General features: G+C 39.2%; 1 protein-coding gene across 1 annotated transcript in view; it reads right to left on the reverse strand.

The window, feature by feature from the left end:
- TM9SF2 (transmembrane 9 superfamily member 2) overlaps positions 1 to 11,031 on the reverse strand; it is a 57,384-nt gene extending 46,353 nt beyond the window's left edge. The window contains exon 1 of the mRNA XM_022576851.3: positions 10,686 to 11,031. Within this exon, the coding sequence (XP_022432559.2) occupies positions 10,686 to 10,850 (165 nt within the window). The 5' untranslated portion in view covers positions 10,851 to 11,031. The remainder of the gene's footprint in view (positions 1 to 10,685) is intronic.
- Between the last annotated feature and the right edge of the window lie 1,431 nt (positions 11,032 to 12,462).

Genomic DNA, 12,462 nt, shown 5'->3' on the forward strand with positions numbered 1-12,462 from the left:
TTGATAGCTTACTCTGCCAAAATAATTTTCACTAATTATAAGGGGTCAACACTGCTATGAAGATATACCAGAATCCAAGCGCTCTATTTAATGTATCTTTTTTTTTTTTTTTTTTTTTGCGGTACGTGGGCCTCTCACTGTTGTGGCCTCTCCTGTTGCGGAGCACAGGCTCCGGATGCGCAGGCTCAGCGGCCATGGCTCACAGGCCCAGCCGCTCCGCGGCATGTGGGATCCTCCTGGACCAGGGCACGAACCCGTGTCCCCTGCATCGGCAGGCAGACTCTCAACCACTGCGCCACCATGGAAGCCCTATTTAATGTATCTTAATGAAGACTGAAAGTTCCTAAAAAGCTAATCCAGTTCACATCTTTAGATTTCTTTCTAGGGAGGAATGCACCTATTATACTCTACACAACTTTCTATGTTTTGAGTCTCAAAATCCACAGATCCACATTTTCACCACATAAGCCAACTCCCTTGTGCCACAATTAAGCATATTCTTTACTCTCAGTACAAAGAGATTAAGAACACAGACTCTGAAGCTAGGCTGCCTGGGTTTAAATCCTGGCTCTGACATTTACTAGCTGTGTGATCTTGGGGAAGTTTCTTCACTTCCCTGTGCCTTGGTTTTCTCATTTGTAGAACGGAGGTAATAATAATCCCTGTTGCAACTAGTTTTTGAGAAGACTCGAGAACAGTGCCTGTCACAAAGTACTATGTAAGTATTTACTATTATGCAGCAATGTCCAGTAGAACTTCAAGCAATGAAAATACTCTATCTGCTCTGTCAAATACAGTAGCCACTAGCCACACGGGGCCATTAGTCACTTGAAACGTGGTCAGTGTGGCTGAAGATCTGAATTTAATTTTTTATTTAATTTTACATTTAAAAACTCACAGGAGGACTTCCCTGGTGGCGCAGTGGTTAAGAATCCGCCTGCCAATGCAGGGGACACGGGTTCGAGCCCTGCTCCGGGAAGATCCCACTTGCCACGGAGCAACTAAGCCCGTGTGCCAAAACTACTGAGCAGCCCACGAGCCACAACTACTGAAGCCTGCAAGCCTAGAGCCTGTGGTCTGCAACAAGGGAAGCCACCGCAGTGAGAAGCCCACACACCACAAGGAAGAGTAGCCCCTGCTCACCACAACCAGAGAAAGCCCACACGCAGCAACGAAGACCCAATGCAGCCAAAAATAAATAAATAAAATAAATAAATTTATTTTAAAAAAATAGTCGCAGGCGTCTAATGGCTTCTATATGGGACAGCACAGTAATGGAAAAGAACAAAATGCTGCTTAGTACCCTTTATAAACCCTCTTCATATACTTAATATTTTACTCTAGTAATTGCAATCTTCCCTTTACTTGGAAAAATAACTCGAATGTTAGTCTATCCCAGAGGTTGGCAAATTTTTTTCTTAAAGGGCCAGAGAGTAAATATTTTAGGCTTTGCTGGACAAGCAGTCTCTGCCATTGTAGTACAAAAGCAGCCACAAACATTACATAAGTGAATGAGCCCAGCTGTAGCCCAATAAAACTATTTATGGGGATTGAAATTTGATTTTCATGTAATTTTCACTCATCCCTAAATATTCTTCTTCTTCTAATTTTTTTCTAATCACTTAAAAATGTAAACACAGTTCTTAGATTGAGGACCCTACAAAACAGACAGCAAGCTGGACTGGACTCCTAGTTCATCCTTGAGCTCTGTTTACTAGGTATTTTTCAATGTTCTTTAAATTCATATCTTAGGAAACCCAAAACAGGGCAAAAGGTTCAGAGATTTGATGCCATTTAAAAAACATTTTTAGGACACTGTTGAAGAGCATATAAATTTTGGGTAAAAGTTTCTTCCATTTCTACCCAATGGATGAGGCAAGAATTTTTGCTTAGCCTATGATGTTCTCTCTGAAGTTTCATGGTACATCTCTTAGCTATAGGATTGTAAGATTGAAGGAAAACCGTATTCTCATTTTCTGACTTCTCTCATCTCTCCTTTGAGTCTTAATCTTTCAAAACGGAAAGGTCTTAATCTTTTGAATCATCTATCTCCTTGATCATGCCAGCTGCTTTTCTCGGGACCTTGCCCTACTCTCACATCTTTCTTAAAAGGTATAGCACTGAGAATTACAGGCAGAATTCAAGGTATAGACATCAAAGCTTCATATATGTATAGAATGACATTGTTACTTTTCATTAGCCTTTTTGGCCAAAAGCATAAATTCTTCAATGACACTCTTCATCTCTTTCCAATGTTCTGTAACTGATAGTTTAAAGTTCATCACCTCAAATATATAATTGTTAACTTTTTCTTCAAATATACTTTAACTTGTCCATGACCAAATTAATTTACTACCTTTTGTTCTCTCATATAACTTTAAGAGAGCTTCTGGAAGTATATTCCCAGTGGCTTTATATTATGTTGATACAAGAGTTTAATACTACTAGCTAATTAAAACATTTCACATTCATTCTTTTTGCTAAATCTAAGATCCAAATTAGCCTCAGGGACTTCTGGAAGTCTGTCTCCATTTTTACTATTCCCCATGGTTTATTCCCTACCTCCTTAAGCTAACCCACACCACTTGAAATTCCAATTTAACCTTTTTAAAAAACAATCTTGTCAAAACTTTAGACATCAAATTCATTGGCTCCCTCTAAGTCTACTTTAAGTCTCTGAAGCAAACTCTAGAAGCCAGGAAAATTTCTCTTTTAGACACCATGCTAGTCTTCTGATTATATAATTTAGTATCATTTAAACTGATTATCACCACACTTATTCCATTTCAGTCTATAGCCCAAAGACCCACACACCCTCCCTCCCTATTTTCTTATTTGTACATTATTAGTTTTTATCCTTCTCACACTTGGCATTTTGTCTACTATCAACTCCCCATTAAATTTACCGTATCTATCAACTTTTCCTGATCTGGTGAAGTAGCTTCAAATTCTACTCCTAGTAACAAAAATGTTAACGTCACTGAAGAAGCATGTTTCAGCCTTCCTGTGTGATTTATAAGGATGTCTACAATTATCAAGGTCTGTCCACAAAATTTTCCAAAATATTGACAGCAAAATTCAAAAACAATTCTTCTCACATATCTTTGACCTAAAAACAAAACTAATTTTAACACACACAGCATATAAACAGAGAACACAATTTCAGTTTGGAGGGAGAACAGAGTCAGACTGCTGGGTTCATTTCAAACCTAGGTCTATTGCTAATAAATATGTGCTTATGGGCAAGTAATTTTGAATGTGAGGAATAAATGACGTAATAAACAGAAATGATATAGAAGCTGGTTTATAGTTGGCACACAATAACTGTAAGTTAAATGTTTAACTATAAGCTAGATAAAGATAGCTATTATTACCTATTATTTTAGAGAAGCTGGACCTTCCTCAATCCAAATACGTATTAGTATAAGGATAACCTTGAGGGTTTCTGTGAGAGGCCCTCCTTCCTCCCTCCCATTAAAGGACACTAAGGACAGTGGCTTCTGATCTACTGTTTATGCCTCTTCATTACTCCCTTCTTGGCTATCAGTCTAGGGAAGGGGAAGACAATAATCATCAAGCACAATTCTCATAGTAACCTTATGAGCTAGGGATTACTTGCTCTACTTTAAGACAAATAAGTTCAAAAACTGGACTGCTGGCTCAAAAAAGTGAGTAAACTCAACTGCTGCTACCACTTTTAATTTTTGCTGCTCTCAGTCCTCCACTTTTCTTCCTTCTAGTCTCTTCTGACACTTTTCCACACTTACTTTTACAGGAAAGTTGGTCCATCATAGAAATCACCACTAAATTGTGGACCTTTTTCTGTCGCTTGGTGAACTAATCAAAACACACCTTGGATATTCAGTTCATTTTGGCTATTTCTGTAGCACTTTCATTCATTCTTCCTTTTTTAAACTGTGCGAATTTGAAAATTTAATATTTATCTCATTTAAAACATGCTAAGAATTGTAAATTTAAACTGATAAATTTAATACAGAATAGAACAATTTACAACGTATTTGTAAATATGCTACATCTACAACACTCTATTTTAAATATTGACCCTTATAGTGAAAGAGGAAAATTTCAAAAATATTATAAGTATTATAAGAATAATATTACGAGATCCTCGTAATATGACAGTAGGACAAATGTTAAAAACAAGAAAGAAGAAAGGAAATGAGACTGCTAGTGAGTTTATGTGGTTTCATGAAGGGCAAAAGTATGTTACAAACATGACATTCGTCCCTAAAAAATATAAATATACACACAGATAAAACAAATAGAAGAAAACATAAACAACTGTTGGCTCTAAGGGTCTAGGTGGATATACAGGTGATCATTATACTATTCTTTCAACTTTTTTGAATTTTGAAAATTGTCACAATTAAAAGTTGGAAAAAGAAAAGGCTTTAAAGATGAGAGCAGACTTTAGTCATATTATGAAGTGACAGAAGCCAAATCAAAGCAATAAGAAATAAAGAGTAAAGTTTAGTGTGGGAAGATGTTAGAAGCAGGAAAGATGACTTCAAAAGAAGTAATAAATAGGGGGAAATAGAATTTGCAATATATGTGAAAACCCAGGAAGATTCACAACAAAAAACCCTGAAAAACCATGGGAAATTCATTCAATCAACACATTTATTCAAAGCCCATAATGTCCTGTACTAGAAACCGTGAATGCCATAATAATATAAAACCCATGAATGGCTGCCTTTCAAAGAATTTATAATCCAGATGCGGAGATAGGGCACACATTCAAGGAAGTAAAAGAGAAAAGTGGCAAAGCTATTTATGTGTTCCTAGGGTAGCTAGTGGGATTTAGTTTTCTTATTAAAATAGCAATCGCTGTAAGAGAGCAATATTTGATTAACTTTAAGGTCATTTTCCATTCTAAACATCTTCTTGATTCCCCATCGAAGAGTTAATTACGTGCATCTCCTTCTGGAGATAGCCAACTCCAAGATATCACTTACATGACTCAAAAGAGCCTTAAAGGTTACTTTCTTCACATTGCCACTTTCAACTGTCCCAAAATGAGTTATTACAAGCATGAAAAGTTGTGACATTAACCATTTTAAGAAAGGTACAGATTAATCCTAAAGCAAGACTGTAAATTCTAAAGCAAAACATAGACAAAACAAGAATGATTACAATACCACCCTAAGAAACCTTTTATGGAAATGCTTTTAATTAATTTAGAGTTCTATCATCTCCCTTCTAAATCCTTCTCCTCCCAAATGTACAATTTTATTTCTAGTCCCCAACTGCCCATTCTACTTCTGATCCCAACTTTGGTCACAACTACACCCTATTTTATTACTTCAAAGCATGCTATGCTATAGTACTGCATTTCCCCCCATTTCCTTGTTCCTTTGTTTTGATTCTGCTTTTACAACTGCCATCATGTATGTCCCAACCGACACGTACAACTGTTTTTCAAGGTAGAAAGAAATCTCAGTGAAGAAATGTGACTTTGTACAAGGATCAAAGCAAGTGACTAGTCACAAAAGTGTCTGAGATACCAAGGTACAGCCATAGAAAAGGAAAACTATGGAAGCTTCCATTACTTTAATATTGGAGAAGCCCACAGTGGGAAAAAGTCCAAAGAAGGAAAACCTTAGCTCAGATATAATTTTAAAATCCCAATAGAAATGCTGGAACTCACAAATGGATGTTCATGAGCTTTGAGTTACCTGACCAACAATGCCCAGAAGCTGATCTCCTAGATATTAAGGTTCTTCCTCCACCTCCCATCAAAAAATAAAATTTCAACTTTAAACTGTATCAAAGAAAGGAATAAACATAAAATGTGACTGGTTAAAAACTGATGACATAGGTAAAGAGCTTTTTGTTGTAACTGCAATAACTGTGCAAGTCCAGGATTACAAGCAGCCCAGGATCTGCAGGGCAGGGCAGGAGAAGAGGTACGGCGCTCAGCCTAGAAGATCCAGGAGTACCCCAATGTGGTGAAGAGCCTAGACACTCCTGGAGTTGCATCTTAGCTTCGCTACTTATGAGGTATGTTTGCTTGAGAGGGTACTGCATCCTACCCAGCTTCAGCTTCCCCATCTAAAAACCACAGGATTGTTTGGAGGATTAACTAAGATTAATATATAACTGGCACACATAAAGTACACAAATTGTAGTTTCTATCACTGTTATTAGCAAAGGGCACTAAATAGGTATGAAAGGTGAGAGTAAGAAGAACAAAGAAAAATATATTTCACAAATTTCTTACAAAGCCTTTCATCAACACTCAGTTAATTTTCATGGCAACAGCCAATGGCCTTGTAGAGTGCATATATTTAGGTAGCTACGATTAACTACAGTACAACATTTACTACGAGGACACTGCAATAGAAAATTGCAAGGAAGAATAGAAGTAGGGGTTTGGGGAACTGGGCTCTAAGGCTGACTGAGCTCAGACCAGTTTCTAGAACTTAGGTGTGTCTGCATGTGGAGCACCTGTCTGTGGTTTTGTTTCAGATGTTCAAGAACACACCTCTTGAAAAGGGCTTCCCTTTGTAGAGAGCAGTAGGACAGTATTTTATCTGTATCAACAACGCTTGCTTTCCTAATCCTAGCTCTCATATCCACTATAATGAACGATCACAGTTTTAAAATAGTTTTATTCGAAAATTTAATTTCTGAACGCAAACCTTCTAACTCAGTTCCATGTACTTTTTCACAGGAACAAAGAACAATCATTGGAATGTGAATTTATCCAAAGTCATTCTTTCCAATGCCAGATTTCATACCTGAAACAATATCAGTAACCCTCACACACTGATTACTTTCCAGTAGCTAAGAATCAATGCTCTTCTTCCAGAAAAAAACGATGGGGCTTCCCTGGTGGCGCAATGGTTGAGAGTCTGCCTGGCCACAACAGTGAGAGGCCCGCGTACCGCAAAAAAAAAAAAAACTATGAAAACATGAAACTAAATATCAATAAATATATACCAATTATATTGTTAGGTACACATGTAAGTTATATTTTTTCTTTAAATATTTCAAAATCTTCAAAATCTCTATGGTCAAGTTAAAACAGGTAAATAATACATTCATTCTTGTCTTTGTTCAGAGCAACATTTAGAACTGTTTTCTTAAATTTGACTAATTCCATATTTATAGGCAACTGCTCCCAAAATAATAGACACAGAATTTGTTAAAAGCTTCTAAAAGTAACTACTGATGAAGGAAATTTAAAAGTGTGATTCTGATTTTCTTTTTTATAAAAAAGTTGTTAAACTAATCCATTTAAACTTTTTTTTTTTTAAACACCAGGGGGGTATATTTGGTCATTTTCCTTACTGGACAGGAAAGAAAATCTTACTCTTTCATCTAAGAACATGATCTGTCCATGTACACACATCATCAAACAGTAAAAAAGTGGCAAATGTTTTCTAGAGTTAGTTGTTCATGTTGACAAGCCATTAAATAATTGCTTGAAAGTTAAAAGCAGCAAGGGTGAACTGCTCACTAATCTTCAGTTATCAGCCATTAGAATGCCACTTAGCACACTTAAGACTCAATCTAAAGGTAACTTCACATTTAGCTATTCACTTCTGACCAAGGCTTACTCTACTTACTGCAGTCAACATATTATCCCCTGAGCTTAAGAAACTAAAATGCTAGCAGAAAGCAATCCCATGGTTCAATTCTTTAATACTGTGGTTTGAAAAACTAACAAAATAAGACAAATAAGAGAATTGAAAGATAGAGAAACCTCAAAAGCAATGCAGCATTAAAAACTGTTTAGGTACCATCACATAGCTATTAAATTGATAAATAAAAACTATAAAATACTGTGAAGACACATGGAATCATTCAGCTAATGGCATTGTAAATCAAACCTACCTTTCTTCAAAGAAACCTGGTGATATTAAATAGAGCTATAAAATTGCTTCTTGCCTTTGGCTTAGTAATTTGTGAATATGCAATGAATTCCTGCTAAATACATTCTAGCAAAGTTATTTACAATATAGAAAAATCGGGACCAATCTAAATGCCCTACAAGCAAGAAACAGCTCAGCAAACCATAGTATTGTAATACTACAATGAAATACTGTATAGCCAATGAAAATGTGCACTATGTTGATATTCAAATGTACCTGTAATGACAGCAAGCTAAAAAAAAAAGGCACAGAACACAGTCACACTGTTTATTAAGGCTAATGAAGATCATAAATCAGAAGTTAAAGGAATATGAATATGACTGTATGTTCACTGGACTACTGTTTCTATGCCAGTAAATTGAACATAAAATAATTTTGAGAGGAGAAAATGACCAAATCCTCAGGGTTCTTTTGATTGTCTCTCAATATACATGGTGAGCTAAATACAGGACATGGGCTTCACAGGATATGTAAAGACTATACTCCATAAATTACACTTATGCCGAAAATAAACTTGGTTCATCTTTACACTTATGAATATTGTATAATATTGCAACAATGATAAATATTGTACTTTCCCTCCAGGAAAGGCAAAATATCTTTCAAGGGGAATATATAGTAAGCAAATATGATTATTTCTATCTTACAGATGGAAAAACTGATAGAAATAGTATCAATGACCTACCCAATTCATCAAACTGCTGATTCCCTAACCTAAAAGCATCTCTGGAAATAATTATTCCCATTTCACAACTCCCACTTCCAATTTTTAAAATAAGTCCTTTCAACTTTTCTGACAGTGTAGACAAGACCGTCTTCCTTAACAAATATGGAATGGATGAGAAAAAAAAAATTAATACCCTGATTGAAGTAATGAAAATTTAAACTGTTTACTGTTTTTCTCCTTTGAGAAGCAAAGAGAAGAAGTATTAAAGTGTACTTCAAATTCCCTACACCAGTTAGTCAAATTCTAGGGGAAAACTGCTAAAAGTGCCTCTTTCTACTGGTCTAAGATCTGTTTCCACTGACCAAGATGTGAAAGCAGATGGCAACAAAGATGAAGTCCAAACACTTCAGAAAAATGATCTGTCTTGCCTGTTTTATCCCTATACTTGTAAAAACTAAAAATCCAAAAGGACTCCCTGAAATTAATCAAAAGTTAACTAAAAGGTAACTACCTAAAGAAGGACCTGTTGAGGAAACAAAATTATCTAACTAGCAGACCACCTGTAAATTTCACTCATACTCATGTCTGAAGTCCATCTCAAATGTCACTTCCTCTCTGTAGCTTTCCCTGAAGACTCCAATCCACAGATGTTTCCTCATTTGGGTTTTAGTGCACTTTGGACAGCCATCTTTTATAACATATCACATTTTGATAATCTGTCATAAGTTTATGATCTCTGAGGTTCCTAGGAGACGGGAATATCTTTTTTGTGTCTAAGGCACTAGTTAGACAATATACGATTGCTGTTAAATTTAAAGACCAAATACTAAGCTTTAAAGGCTGATTACTAAAATATTTAATGGAAAAACCTGTGTGCTTGTGAGACTAGCTCTCTCTTCCACTTGGAAGCACTATTTTCTTTCAGTCAGAACTCTCAAAGAGCGAAAATTTCTTGCACTGCAAGGTACGAGTTACAGTATTCAAGCACTAACTGTTGATGTGGGTACACCTGAAAGATCCTTAGACATTTTTAAGAGATCCAAGTTTTTAAACAGAAACTGTAAAATGCCATGAAAAGTTTAATAGCTTCTTTAGTGCCCTAAAATAAGCTCAAAATTCACAACTATTGTAAAGCTAGCAGTAATAAAATAAACACCAGCTTAAAAAAACCAAGCTTAGTAAATAAACCTACTTATAGATTGTAAAAGTATGCTGAACGATTATCTGAACTGTTAAAAGTATTAACGGTTTCAAAGAGTTTCTTGCACCCCAAAGGGTAAGTTTTAGCAACCTAAAATAACTGTGTATGTATACTTTCCTGCCCTCTACCTAATAACCTAAAAGCAGGTTACTCTACCTACGTCTCTTTTACTAGTGGTTAAACTGAAAACCTTGAGTTTAAGGTGGTAAGAGATCAAAGTTTTCAAGAAACTAGGAAGAAAACGCCGGTTTCTCCTGTTGTCTGCTCCTTTTAAGTGTTTAAAACAATCTCGGAGAAACTAGTGGGATCTTTCCTATTTTTTGCATATTAATTTTTTTTTTTTTTACCCTTAAATGGTAGACATTAACTGTCTCAACCATCACAGCAACTCCTTATTAATGCAGTTTACGCGGTTCTGGGTGTTAAATCCCACAAAGGAAGCGACTGCTAACCGTGAGGTAAAAACACCTAAGTCCTAGAAAGAACAAGTCCTCATAACCAACCAGGGTTCCAGAAAAGTAGAAAACGGGAAGCAATGAAATTACAAGTTACTGGAAGACCTGGCCGTCCCCGTCCTTGGAGGCGGGACACGGGGCTGTGAGCGGACACTCGCCCGTGGAACGCTCGCTGACCTGCACGCCTCCAACGCCAAGCGAGCGCCGTACACACACAGTTCCTGTTCCGGAAACTGAACCCACCTGCTCGTGCTACCTGGCCCGCCGAGTCCGCCAGAATCTACCCCGGTACGGAGGCCGTTCCAGAGCCTGCGCCCCACAGCGGGGCCAACCCCACGCGCTTCTGGGGACACCCGACCGCACCCACTGCTACGCCCCCTTCCCCTGAGACGCCGGCTCCCCCCCGGCAGAGGGAGGCTTCCTCTTCCGACTGTGCACCGGGGGGTCCGCCAGGCCGCACCCACCTTGCACTCGTCGCTCTTTTTCTCTTCCTCGCAGAAGTTGACGGGCGCCAGGCCGGGCAAGTAGAAGGCTGCGCTCCGACGCGGGCCTGGGGCCGCCCCCAGCAGGAGCAGCGACAGCAGCAACTGCCACCGAGGTGGAGACGACGCCGGCAGCCTCGCGCTCATAACGGCTGTTTCGGGGGAAGGGCAGCAGAGCCGCGGGGGGTGAAGAGGGAAGGAGGGACGGGGAGGCTCGGCGACGACTACCAGTCCGCCGGAGCTGAGGCAGGCCGGCCCCGCGACGGATAGTTCCGGTTGCGGTAGGAGACACCGCGGGTTCCGCAACAGACTCCGAAACGGACCTCGACGGAGCATGCGCAGCGCCGCCTGCACATGCTCAGTGAGAGCGGCTGCAAGCGCCCTGAGGAGTTTCCGGGAGGGAGAGTGGAGGAAATCCACTTGCCAGGTTTTCAGCGGGTCGGCTGGGGTGTTTGCCGCGGGAGAGGGTCCAGCTATCCCGTTCCTGTTCCAAATTCCGATCTAGAGCCCCCTTGGGGCGTCGTGGAGCGTCTCACTTGCCCAGCGCCCCGTGCTTGCTGCCTTGCCCGGGTTTTCCACGGTTTCCTCACTACAGTGCCCAAGGCACACCAGCCCCTATTACAGAGGTGGTGCTCCAAAAAGTACTTGCTGATGAAGGCTGAGTTGGTGGAGGGAAGGAGAAGTTTGGGAGACGGTTGGGTGCAGGATAAGGAAACCAATGGGGAGGAACTAGCCACAAATCTTCAAATAGACAGCTACTCAGAGGTATGTGCACGGACAGGTTCCCAGCATTGGATGCGGTGGCTCATTCTTGCGTGGGACAGTGATTGTTTGCATAGACTAAACAAGATCTCTTTAAAGAGGTGACTGGAAATGAGGTGAGGGGAAAAATGGGAGTAGACAAATAGGAGAAGGGAGTTACTGACATTTCTTTGCAAAGGAAGACAGGAGCACACCTGAGAGCCCAGTGAGAAATGTAGTTCCAGCAAAATAGAAATCTGGTATGATCATCCCTGGGCAAGTTTATGTCACTTTTCCTATTGAAGTGATGCGATGTCCGTTTGTATATGCACAGACGTACTTGTGTGTGTTTGTGTGGTGCATTTTGAGTATTTTTCAAGGAGAAACTTGCTTTTCGTGACAAAGGAAAACACAACATAAAAGATGTGAGTTAAATTTTATTCTGGGACTCTACTGAGGACCATAGCACAGGAGACGGCCTCTCAGATAGCTCTGAGGAACTGTTCTGAAGAGGTAAGGGAGGAGCCAGGATATATAGGAGTTTTTTGGCTGGAAAAAAAACAGGTAGGCCAACATCAAAAGGTTACTGCTAAACACAGAGAACAGACATCTCAAGTTAAAGGTTTTAGTGCTTTTGTATGTATGAGAAGATGCAAGAATCTGAGTTCACTGAAATTATTCCTTAGATATGTATCTCTATCCAGGGCCAGTATATAAAGCACAGAACATTCCTGTTTTTTCCTCCATCCTGAATTCCCCTCAGGGTGCACTGTTGGTGCACGACTGCAGTAGCGAATAGCTTGATCCTTGTAGAACTGGACTGGTGGGCAACAGTCTTTATAAAGTCAATTCCTCTGAGCTTTAGAGTTCAATCGAATCTGCAGAGAGGACACCAACTTAGAGTACATAAGCAAGGAATCATAACCCAGAACTACCTCCCGCTCAGAATTCAAGAATTGGCAAGTCAGGACTTCCTTGGTGGTGCAGTGGTTAAGAATCCGCTTGCCAGTGCAGGGGA

This window comes from Delphinapterus leucas, chromosome 18 (assembly GCF_059928025.1).
Source record: "Delphinapterus leucas isolate spDelLeu-1000000601 "Yukka" chromosome 18, BTC_Dleu_Yukka2, whole genome shotgun sequence".
Taxonomy (NCBI): Eukaryota; Metazoa; Chordata; class Mammalia; order Artiodactyla; family Monodontidae; genus Delphinapterus; species Delphinapterus leucas.